The 12,504-nt window shown below is 45.9% G+C and overlaps 1 protein-coding gene across 3 annotated transcripts in view; it reads right to left on the reverse strand.

Annotated features, from left to right (window-relative positions):
* Nucleotides 1–12,504, reverse strand: part of APBB1IP (amyloid beta precursor protein binding family B member 1 interacting protein) — a 59,135-nt gene that overhangs the window by 7,308 nt on the left and 39,323 nt on the right. For all 3 annotated transcript variants that reach the window (XM_068146096.1, XM_068146094.1, XM_068146095.1), the window contains exon 11: nt 226–324. In XM_068146096.1, the coding sequence (XP_068002197.1) occupies nt 226–324 (99 nt within the window). The remainder of the gene's footprint in view (nt 1–225; nt 325–12,504) is intronic.

Here is a 12,504-nt window from a genome sequence, read left to right on the forward strand (position 1 = left end):
TTACGAGTGCATGAGGTTTATAGCTACAGAATTCACCCGTATGTTAGTGACAAAACCACACTGGCAACAGGCTACAGGAGCAGTCAGCAGATCCACTCTGCTCCTGCCCTTCTGCTCTTCCTATCAGCATGATTGTCCATTCTTGTCACAGTGCTGAGATGTTGACAGTCCTGAGGAAGGCAAGATTTTAAAGTAGACTTAACAAAATTATACTTTGACTCTCACCTTGGCAATCCTTATTCCTGTCACCCACTGATGCAGGGTTGCTTGGTCATCGCAGCACAAGTACTTGATGTATTGTGACTCCTTTTGAATCTGGGGGTGCTGGAAGATTCATAAAGCAAGACAAACACAGAAATCAAAGTGATGTACAGAAGTGTGAAGGCAATGCACAGCAAACTGGGCGAGAACACTGCTGATAGGCAGCAGGTTAAGGTGAGGATTGTCTGGGGGGGGAAAAAATGGAGACACAGAGTACAAGAAAACATAAGAAAAGATGGTGATGACAAACTGTGTGTGGGTTGCCACTGGCAGCATTTGCTTGAAATAATTTTAATGCATCATAAAGTGAATTCGAGGCCTACAGCAACCTAGTAGTGATCTGGAATTCAATGAAGTCTACAAAGTGGCATGGTTCAAGGTCTGACACTCAATCTACACACGCTGGAAGGAAGTCTGTTTCTCGTTGAGGTTTGTCATCTGCAAGGCATCCAAGCCTGAGCGCTGTACACAATTAGTTTTCAAAGGGTACATTAAATTTGTTTTAAGTAAAAACTCTCAGCTGAAACAGATTTTTCATCCTGCCTGCCTTTCTTTGGGCCTAGTTCTACCTTTCTTCCCAAACATTTTTGTTCTGCTTTGCTCTTGCTGTTGTTTGGCAACAGTTTTGTAGTACCTGCCACATGCTCGGGACAGCTCAAAACGCAACCCCATCTGCAGTAATCATTTCCATTTGTTTGTACCAGAAACCTTTACAATGTTAGAACCTCTTTTCTTTGTTCTTTTGGCCACAGAATAACAGAATATATCTGATTGTAAGAGACCTCAAAGATCATCCAGTCCTACCCTCAACCCAGTACTGAAGGGTCAACACTAAACTGTGTCCCCAAGCGCCACGTCCACATGCTGCACAAACACCTCCAGGGATGGTGACTCCACCACTTCCCTGGGCAGACCATTTCAATGTTTGAGAACCCTTCCAGTGAAGAAATATTTCCTAACATCCACCCTGAACCTCCCCTGGTGCAGCTTGAAACCACTTCCTCTAGTCCACAATTTAGGATCTCCTCCCCTTACTGACTGCTGTAGTAGCAGTATGTGGTGATACACCACTGCAACTCAAAGATGATCAAAATACCAGGCTGCCTATTTGCCTGTGGCTGAACATCCTCTCTAAGGCTGCAGGAATTTGGTGCCCCTGCTGTAAGTCTGTAGTAGCTTGGATGGAATAATCTACTGCCACCTCTTGATACACAAGAATGAAACCAAAGGAAAAGGCTATGTTATCCCTCATTTGTGTGCTCATTTCTCTTTATATTCTTATAAATTACAGGTGCACAGTTAGTGAAATGCACAAAAGAGCATCTGAATATGCTCCAAGAATTCACTCATGTCCAATTACTCTCTTTTTGGCCTGGGTAATTGACAATTCAAAGCATACCTCCACCTGGCAGCAAGGAGCCTGGGTTTACACACATTATTAGGCCCCCAAAGCAGAGCAGTGTTTGACATGGGGACCCTGGGCAGGACACCATGACCAGCCCACCAGCATAGGCTGATGGAGTTGCTGGATGTCTCCTCCTTATACCTGCTGGTGTCTGGGACATTTCCAGACCAAACACTGGCCACATCCAGGTGATCCAGGAGCTGAAGAGCAGAGCTCAGTGCAGAGGTCTTGCTCCTCAGCCATGTGTCCCTGCTTCTCCCTTGGCACTGCTCACACCAGGCTTCCCTTGCTTGTGCTGACCCAGCTGTTTAGAAGGCTACACTGTGACCTGAAAAAAGAGGAACTGGTCTGGGTTAAAGATAACCCATTTCATCATGCTTGATTTACTTTGGTTTGGTTTGTTTTTTCAAAACCCAGCAGACACTTCTCTGTGTGGCAGAGCACATCCCATAGACCCGGGTTATCACCAGCAGAGCCAAAAGAACCAGGAGGTGCAAACAAAAACACTGCAGTCCTGGGTAAATTCAATCCTTCTAGCACTTATCAATCAACAACTAGTAATTTTGCTCCAATTGTAAGGTCCTACTGAACCCAGCAGATGGCACCCAAAGCTCTCAAAAAGAGAAGGCAGCCTTTTCCTCCTCCCCTTCTCTTTTTCGTGTCAGGGAAGTCCAATGGATCTACATATCTTCCCTCATTTCCAAACATCACACCTACCAACAGGGTTTTATTACAAGAACGAACAAACAGCCTATAACTTCACGGATAATTCATGCAAACATCTGGAAGGAAGTGCACACTGCTTAAAGAAGGCCGAGGAGGACATGGCAAGCTAGGGCTGCTGATGCCTCCTCTGAGGCTCCCTCCAGAAATACCAGTTTCACAAGAACGCCCTTACTGTGTCAGATCAAAGGTCCTTGAACTCTGTATTTGGACTTTGACAGTGGCCACAAATGGATACTGAGGGAAGAGAAAAGGCAAGCACCTGTGCTACTTCCTTCTGTGTTCTCTCCCTGTCTGCAACTATTTTCAGGTCCAGGGATTTTCTGACCCCTGTGGGATTTCTTTGTATTTAGGTTCTTCAAGGGATTTCTCTTCCAGGTACTTCAGTTTTTATTGAGCCCAGAGAGTGTTCTGGCATCCACAGCACCTGTTAGCAACAATTTTCCCAGGTCTGCTATTCACTCTGAAGAACCACCCTCTTTTGCTCTGTAATGAAACTGGCTGCTACTAGCTTTGAGTAACCTTGTTTTGAAAGAGACACTGAAGGGCTGACCCCTATCCACATCTCTCTGTGCCACTCCTGATCCTTGGGATCTGCATCATATTCTTGGCAAGTTGTTTCTTTTACAACCTACAGGCTTTTAGTGTCTGCAGTCGTTCTTCAAGTCAAAAGTCATTCCTTACTTTTGCTTATCCTTGTTGCTCCTGGATCCTTTTTCAAGATTATTATATACTCTTTGAGATGAGAGGGCCAGAACTTCACAGGTGAGGAGAAACCATGCCCTCATCCCATGGTATGACAACATTTGCTGCTGTATCATCTAGGCCTTTCCTAATCACTCTTATGTTTGATTTATACATCTGACCACTGAGCACTGGCACAAAGCTTTCAGCAAGTTGTACACCACATCAGCCTCGTGCTCTGGAAGGGCAGAGGTCAGCTCAAAGATAGCAGTGTCACAGGTGAAGCTCTGACTGGTTTTGTCCCTATGCACATTGCTGTGAGTATACCCAGGCAGTTAAGTCACTTTGTTACATGATGCCTGGTTTTTGGAGGTGTTGGATACCTGTCTAGTTACTTAAGGCCTCAACCTTTCAGACATCAAGCTACAAAAAGATGTGCCATGTTCACCTGGAAAAGTACTGAAAAGGCTTGGAAGTGAATCTCCTCTGACCCACTGTCTCCTCTACAAGTCTCAACTGTCTAACAGATAAAGCAGAAGCACTTTCAATATAAAGAGCTTATTTTCTGGAGAGGTTTAAAAAAAAATATATCTCTGCACAGATTACATTTTCAGATATAAAATAAACTCTTTGCCTAAAGAAAAAAAACAAAACCAAAAGATAAAGCACATTGAAAACCTGAGGAATTGGGAACTGAACAATGTGGTATCTGTGGTCTGTGCCAAAACAAATGGCTAGAGGCTGTGTGTGCATGAAATCAGAAATTACCCCAATAAAATGTTCTTTTGCTTTGCCTTCTTCCAGCACTGAAGATGAAAAGTAAACTGAAGTTATTCAGGCATCTCATTGGATTCCTTGCCCCAAAATACATGGATCAGTGCTCAGTCTCTGAGGCAGAAATAGCCGCCAGAAGCATAAAGAGTGACTAACTTTGGATCAAAAGCTTTGGCTTCAGGCCAGGTTTTCACAAAATGGTCAAGGGTTTTGGATAGCTTATCTTCTACTGATGAATTTGTGCTATGTTGTGCTATCTTCTCAGAGAAGCTGAGACTCTTCTGGCCCCCCTGACTGCAAGCAGAATTAGTACTCAGCTCAGCACCTTTAAAAAAAAACAAACCCAAAACCAAACCACACTGCAGTGGTTCAAATTCTCTGTCTGCTGTTACATGTGGTCAGGCATTGGAGCAGGCTGCCCAGGGAGGTGGTGGAGTCGCCATCCCTGGAGGTGTTCAAGAAACCTGTGGACATGGCCCTTTGGGGCATGGTTTAATGGCCATGGTGGTGTTGGGTTGATGGTTGGACTGGATGATCTTGAAGACCTTTTCCAACCCCCAAAATTCTAAGCTTCTATGATTCATAGTATCATAGAATCAATAAGGATGGAAGAGACCTCAAAGATTATCAAGTCCAACCTGTCACCCAAGACCTCATGACTACTAAACCATGGCACCAAGTGCCATGTCCAGTCCCCTCTTGAACACCTCCAGGGATGGTGACTCCACCACCTCCCTGGGCAGCACATTCCAATGACGAATGACTCTCTCTGTGATGAACTTTCTCCTCACCTTGAGCCTAAACTTCCCCTGGCACAGCTTGAGACTGTGTCCTCTGATTCTGACCCTCTGCACTTCTCATGTTAAGATGACCAGGCTTAACTGATCTCTCAAAGCTGTGTGTGAACTGTACAGATAAAAGAGTAACTGTCCTATTACAAGGCAATTATTCTTCTGACCTACATTTCTCTAATGACTGAGGCAGAATTTTTAGGTCACTAAAAATATATGTAATAGCCATAACCAAAGAGGACTGCTTTATGCAGCAAAGAATATTTTCCAAAGCTATTACCTTCCATTTCCATTCCCTGTCCTTTTTCTCCCCATCTTGCACAAGGGTGTGCATGTACTAGGAGAGGAATTCCATGTAGCTAGAAGTGTCCTGTAAGAAAGACTATTTCTGGTTTTTGCTCTTCAGTTTATCCAGCAATGAATTTTACTCTGAAATACTTATCTGAAGCATTCATGCTAACACAATAGCTTGCAAATCTTTTACATAAAGAAACAGAACATCCCTCAGTTTCTGTCCTCATTTCATAGATTCATAGAATGATTTGGACTGGAAGGGACCTTAAAGGTCATCTAGGTCCAAGCTCCCTGCCATGGGCAGGGACACCTTCCACTAGCCCAGGTTGCTCAAGCCCTCATCCACATTGGCCTTGAACACCTCCAGGGAGGGGGCATCCATGACCTCTCTCGGCAACCTGTTCCAGGGTCTCACCACCCTCACTGTAAAGAATTTCTTCCTAGTCTTTAGTGTAATTCTCCCCTCCTCAAGTTTCAGTCTATTCCCTCTTGCTCTATCACTACAAACCCTTGTAAAAAGTTCCTTCACCGCTTTCTTGTAGGCCCCCTTTGGGTACTGGAAGGTTGCTCTAAGGTCTCCCTGGAACTTTCTCTTCTCCCTGCTGAACAGCCCTGACTCTCCCAGCCCTCTGATCATCTTTGTGGCCTTCTCTGGACCTGCTTCAGCAGTTCTATGTCGCTCTTATGTTGGGGGCACCAGAACTGGACACAATACTGCAGGTGGGGTCTCACCAGGGCAGAGCAGAAGGGCAGAATCATAGAATGATTTGGGTTGAGACAGACCTCTAGATGACTTTTAGGTCATATGATCTCCCCCCAGTCACTTCCCTTATCCTTCTTTTGATGCAGCCCAACACACATTTGCCTTCTGGGCTTCCAGTGACCATTGCTGGCTCACATGGAGTTTTTCCATCAGCTCACACCCCCAAGTCCTTCTCCTTGAGACTGCTCTCAAGCCACTCCTTGTTCAGCCTGGATTTGTGCTTGGGATTTCCCCTGTCCAGGTCTCCTACCATTTTCTATCTCAATCACTGCTGATTCTCACCTTCTACCTTCATAACTGTCACGGTGCTGAATGCATGACATAGTTTCATAGTTTCATAGTTTCATTCAGGGTTGGAAGGGACCACAAGGATCATCTAGTTCCAACCCCCCTGCCATGGGCAGGGACACCCCACACTAGATCAGGCTGGACAGAGCCTCATCCAGCCTGCTCTTAAACACCCCCAGGGACGGGGCCTCGACCACCTCCCTGGACAACCCATTCCAGGGTTTCACCACTCTCATGGTGAAGAACCTCCTCCTCACATCCAGCCTGAATCTCCCCACCTCCAGCTTCATTCCATTCCCCCTAGTCCTATCACTACCTGATATCCTGAGAAGTCCTTCCCCTGCCTTCCTGTAGGCCCCCTTCAGATACTGGAAGGCGACAATGAGGTCACCTCGGAGCCTTCTCTTCTGCAGACTGAACAGCCCCAACTCCTTCAGTCTGTCCTCATAGGAGAGGTGCTCCAGCCCTCTGATCATCCTCGTGGCCCTTCTCTGGACACGTTCCAGCACCTCCACATCCCTCTTGTAATAGGGGCTCCAGAACTGGACACAGTACTCCAGGTGGGGTCTCACCAGGGCTGAGTAGAGGGGGAGGATCACCTCCCTCGACCTGCTAGCCACACTTCTCCCGATGCAGCCCAGGATCTGATTGGCTTTGCGGGCTGCAAGTGCACACTGAGAGCTCATGTTGAGCTTTTTGTCCACCAGCACCCCCAAGTCTCTCTCCTCAGGGCTATCCTCCAGCCAGTCACTGCCCAGCCTGTATTTGTGCCTGGGATTGCCTCGACCCAGATGCAGGACCCTGCACTTGCTCTTATTGAACTTCATGAGGTTGGCTTGTGCCCACCTCTCCAGCCTGTCAAGGTCCCTCTGGATGGCCTCCCTTCCCTCCAGCGTGTCTGCTGCACCACACAGCTTGGTGTCATCAGCAAACTTGCTGAGGGTGCACTCAATGCCACTGTCCATGTCCCCCACAAAGATGTTGAATAAGATAGGTCCCAGGACTGATCCCTGAGGGACTCCACTTGTCACTGGCCTCCACTGGGACATGGAGCCATTGACAGCCACTCTTTGGGTGCAGCCATCAAGCCAGTTCCTTATCCATCTAGTGGTCCACCAATCAAACCCATGTGTCACCAGTTTGGAGACCAGGATGTGGTGTGGGACAGTGTCGAAGGCTTTGCTCAGGTCCAGGTAAACGACATCAGTTGCTCGCCCCTCATCTATTAATTTTGTCACCTGCTCATAGAAGGCCACCAGGTTGGTCAGGCAGGATTTGCCCTTGGCAAAGCCATGCTGACTGTTCCCAATCACCTCTTCACTATTCTTTTGAGCGAGTAGTGACTCCAGGAGGATCTGTTCCATGATCTTTCCAGGCACAGAGGTGAGACTGACTGGCCTGTAGTTCCCTGGTTCCTCCTTCTTGCCCTTTTTGAAGATGGGGGCAATGTTTCCCCTTTTCCAGTCTGTGGGGACTTCACCAGACTGCCAGGACTTTTGAAATATAATAGAGAGGGGTTTAGCAACCTCATCTGCCAGTTCTCTCAGCACCCGTGGGTGTAACCCTTCGGGTCCCATGGACTTGAACACTTTCAGGTTCTTCAGATGATCACGAACCTGATCTGCACTTACAATGGGCAGTTCTTCCTCCCCGTCCCTGGCTTTGACTTCCATAACATCAGGAGTGTGGCTAGAGGCCCTTGCAGTGAAGACTGAGGTAAAGAAGTTATTAAGTACCTCAGCCTTTTCCTCATCACAGGTGACCATGTCACCATTTTCTTTTCTGAGGGGGCCCACACCTTCCCTAGTCTTCTTCTTCCCATTAATATACCTGTAAAAGTTCTTAGTATTCCCTTTAATCTCCCTGGCTAGATTCAACTCAAACTCTGCTTTGGCTTTCCTGACCAGGACTCTTGCTGCTCGGGCAGCTTCCTTGTATTCCCCCTGTTTAACCTGTCCTTCCCTCCACTTCCTGTAGAGTTTCCTTTTAAGTAATAGTGTGTCCAGTAGCTCCTTGCCCATCCAGGCAGGCCTCCTAGCATTCTTACCTGCTTTTCTCTTTGTTGGTACACAGAGCTCCTGGACACAGAGGAGGTGGTCCTTGAATACTGACCAGCTGTCCTGGGTCCCTCTTCCCTCCAGGGCTTTGTCCCATGACACTTTGGCTAGCAGATCCCTGAAGCGATCAAAATCTGCATGCCTAAAGTCTAGGGTCATGAGCTTGGAATACTTCCTCCTGATTGCCCTGAGGATGTTAAATTCAACTGCTTCATGGTCACTGCAGCCAAGGCCGTCTATGAGCCTCACATTGCTTACCAGCCCTTCCCTGTTGGTGAGAACAAGGTCCAGCATAGCACCATTTCTTGTTGGTTCCTCCACCATTTGGAGGAGGAAGTTGTCTTCTATGCAGTCCAGGAACATCCTGGATTGCTGGTGCCTTGCTGTGTTGTCCCTCCAGCAGATGTCCGGGTGGTTGAAATCACCCATGAGGACCAGGGCTTGTGACCTGGAAGCTGCTTCTATTTGCCTATGGAGGGCCTCATCTGCTTGGATCTGCTGGTCAGGTGGCCTGTAGGAGACCCCCACAGTAATATCTTCTTCCTCTGTCCTGCCTTTAATTTTGACCCATACACTCTCAACTAGCTTATCATCCCTCCCCAGTTGGAGCTCCACTGATTCCAACTGGCTATTGACATAGAGGGCAACACCTCCTCCTCTCCTTCCCTGCCTATCCTTCCTAAAGAGTTTATACCCATCTATGCCTACATCCCAGTCATGGGATTCATCCCACCAAGTTTCAGTAACAGCCACTATGTCGTGGCATCCCAGCAGCACAGTGGCCCTTAACTCATCCTGTTTGTTGCCCAAGCTGCGCGCATTCGCATAGAAGCATACATGACTTGGTCTGCAATGGAGCATACTGTGAGCCAGAAGGGAAAGGGGAGTGGAGTGGCTAAACACCAAATTACCTGCCACAATGATGTGCCCCCATTGCAAAGGGAAGCTATTCTTGAAAATGGACTTCCAAAATTATTTGGATGATTAATTTTTCTTTCTTTCCCTTTTTTGTCCCCCCCTAAAGAATCATAGTTTCCAAATGACACCAATTTATTTCTTTTTTTTTTTTTTCTAATTGTGGTTTCCAAATGACACCAGGAGAACTTAGCTGTTTAGATTGCACAGGCAAATGTACCCAGCTGTGGAAATAGAGGATGATTTGCCTTTGTCTCAGTTTATCCCCAGGAAACCAGTTTTTTCATCCTAGATTAATTCAGCATTATGCACCATTACCTCCAGATTACTCAAGCACAACCAGCACCAATAAACTATAATTAAATCCACTCTTTGTCACAGGCACATCAGACTAACCCAGCAAATTTGCATATAGATTACCTTGCTGTTTGTCTGCTTTGAGAGATTTTTCAACATGGTGTGACCAAACCAGCTCCTGGGCTAGCAGACACACGTGTGCACACACACACACAGACACTCCTCATGCACAAAATAAACAGCTTCACAATTTCTGCTCAGTGCCAGGGATGCTGTTACTAGCACAACGAACAGATCCCTTCCTTCATGGTGGAATCTCTTAGTGTCGAGGGCTTTCAGCTTTGGAATATGAAATAAATCACAAAAGGTCTCATCCACATCCACTGCATTTCCCATATATTGTGGTAGATGGTGAAAGAGAAGATCTACAGGGAATAAAGCATTTGCAGATGCACAGGTGACTGTGGGGAGCCAAAGCACTCCAGCTTGCACACTTGCTGTGTGTGGTGTGCCATATTACTTTCTCTGTGAAGGAGAGAGATTTCTGTTGCCTTGCTGTTCCTCTTCCAGAGGGTGGCAGGGAAAGCCATGCTGCTACTTTCTGCTGCTGCCTCGCCTGGAAGAGGGGGACAGAGCTGCCTGACAGATGCAGCTTTGAGCAAGGGTCTTCTTTCACACTTGACTACCCTTTCCTTTCCTCTTTTCTTAACACAGTCCTCCATATACAGAAAAGATTCACTTTATCTGACGTCCAAGTGAAGGGTGGGAGCTTTACCTTTTTGTAAGCATTACATTTAGGCTTGTTTAGCAGTGATATAGAACAACTGGATTTAAGAAGGTTATAGCTCAGCACAGGCCAAGTAGCTACTGAGGAAAAAAAACAGTTTAGTAGCCCCAAAGCCTAAGGATTCCTGAGAGCCAGCTCCATCAGAGTCTTTGTGCCAGACTGCGCTCAGCCTCAGGACCTAGCCACATCAGTTCTGGCTTGCTGCACAGGGACAACTGAAGGTGACCCTACTCTCTGACACCAACTAGCCAGTTGTGCTCTTTTCAGTTGGTCCCAGCTGGGCTTTCTGCTGCCTGAGAGGAGCTGATATGAGGAAGAAACTGCTTTGTTCAGTTACTGGAGTTGTCTCTTGAATCATCTTGAAAGTGAACTCATGAATAAGCTCAGGAAAACGATCTTTCTTTTGGTACTAGGCACTGTGCCGTGCTTCTAAATTGTTTGTGGCACACCACCCTTTCCCCCCATTATCTCCTCAGCATTGTGATGGTTAAGAAATGAGGAAGATGCACCCCATTTTTGTTCTGAGCTACAGTATAAGCAAAGGGAGGCTGATGTAATGGGAAGAGATGATAAGCAAGGAGCATTCACAGCACATCATGCTTCTCCAGCTTTAGAAGGAACGCTCTGCAGGATGGCTCTGCAGACAAGAACATTTATATCTGAGCTAGGTTAAAAGAGCTCATCTAGGTGCAGCTCCAGCATCACAGGCTGCAAAACCTACCCCAGTCTCTGGTTAAGCATCAGCAATCTTTCCAGTGTGTTCATGATCTTGCTGTTGCTGCACAAGCACCAGCAGCCAAGATAGCTTCAGCTGAGTAACCCAAGTATAAGGATTGAAGTTGAAATTAAATGGCTATGTAAAGGAAAAAAAAGAGAGAGAGAGAGAGAGAGAGAGAGAGAAACAGGACAGAGGGACCTGCCAGCTCCTGATGAAGGTATGTTAGCTGTGGAGAAATTTCCATCTTGCTTGAACTGAACTGAGCATCCAAACCCCTTCAAAATTCCTAGGATAATAAATGTTTACCAGTTCAAACTATTGCCTTTTGCTCACTGCACCTGTCACAAAGTAGTCATTTCATCTTGAGATCTTTATTCTCAAAACATGGCAGGATGAGAAATAATCTCAAGGATAATGGTTTGTTTTCCTTTGACATCTCAGGACAAGTGTCTCCCAGCAAGAGAGATATTGTCTTCTGGGAAACCTCCATATAAAACCAGACAGGAACAAAACGTGACTAAGTGTAATAAATGGTTCTGTGCTCCTGTCCACACACTTTTGTGTCACCAAGCATCCAGGCAGAGAGACCAACATTTGACTTTGCTCTTTCCCTCAGCTCACAGGCCTCAAGATGTATTACATCCTCAGCTCCAGCCTCTAAAGGGAAGAGAAGGCTGTGACAGAACTCATCTCAGCTGTATGCCTTCAAAAGGACAACAGAAAGAATTCAACTCAATCTACAGAAAATATAATAAATATGAAACTCTCATTGCCCTCAGAAAGCCAACTTAAGTGGGAAGCTTCTAACTTTGAAGATTTGAAGATACTTATCCATACTTCCTGACCAACTCCAGCCACTTGCAGCTGTTTAAAACCCAGTCTGAAACAGAGCAGGTCACAAATCTATCAAATGCTGCTTTGTGGGGTTTAAAATGAAGATCCCTGTAACATAACCTATTCATCACTAGGTAATGTTGCTCAGGTATAATGATCTTGTCAATATGATGTTTACTCTAGTACACCACAGACACATTTTAGAAGCATCAGAGCAAACACTTTGGCTCAGCAGGCTTCATACATTTATAAGCCTGTTACATATAAAGCTTTCCCTAGTGAGCTTTTAGATCTTGTTCTTCACATTTCACACTGAGGGTACACAGCCAATAAAGCAAGGATTTTAGTTGAGTTGGGAATGTTCTGTGAGCTCTTATTTATAGCGTGTCTCTATTCACAAAAGCCAGCAGTAAGTCCAGGAAACCTTGTGAACAGTTAAACATATTGCTACCTACACTTCAAAAATGGTGCTTTGATTTTCCCCTGAACAGCATGTGAGTGTTTGTTACCAGGCAGATATTTCTTTGACCAGAAAAATCAACCTCTGCTTATTTTGTAAATCAGCTCCACTCTGCCTTTCTTTGTGTTTTTCAGAATCAGTGCTTACCTGCTCACCTCAGAAGGCCTCACCCCTGTTTTACAAAAGAAAAAGGATGAATCTTTTGGGGTTTTTTTGTTTGGTTTGGTTTGTTTTGGTGGTTTTTTTTCAGAGCTTTTAGCAGGACACTATAGCATTAAAACTGCTCATCTGTGTTAACGAGGTACATCTGCTTCAGAAAACAAGTCTGGGTCTATGAACCACTTCTGCTTGGCCAGGTGTAAATTAGGCTAGCAGACATTTTGAACCTGAATAAAAAAGGGCTGTAATTATGCTGCTACAGCCAGAAATGGGATACTGTAAGTGAGCTCTGAT

Source organism: Melanerpes formicivorus, unplaced genomic scaffold, assembly GCF_026170545.1.
Source record: "Melanerpes formicivorus ecotype bairdi unplaced genomic scaffold, bMelFor1.0.p_v2 SCAF_13, whole genome shotgun sequence".
In the NCBI taxonomy this organism is placed as follows: domain Eukaryota; kingdom Metazoa; phylum Chordata; class Aves; order Piciformes; family Picidae; genus Melanerpes; species Melanerpes formicivorus.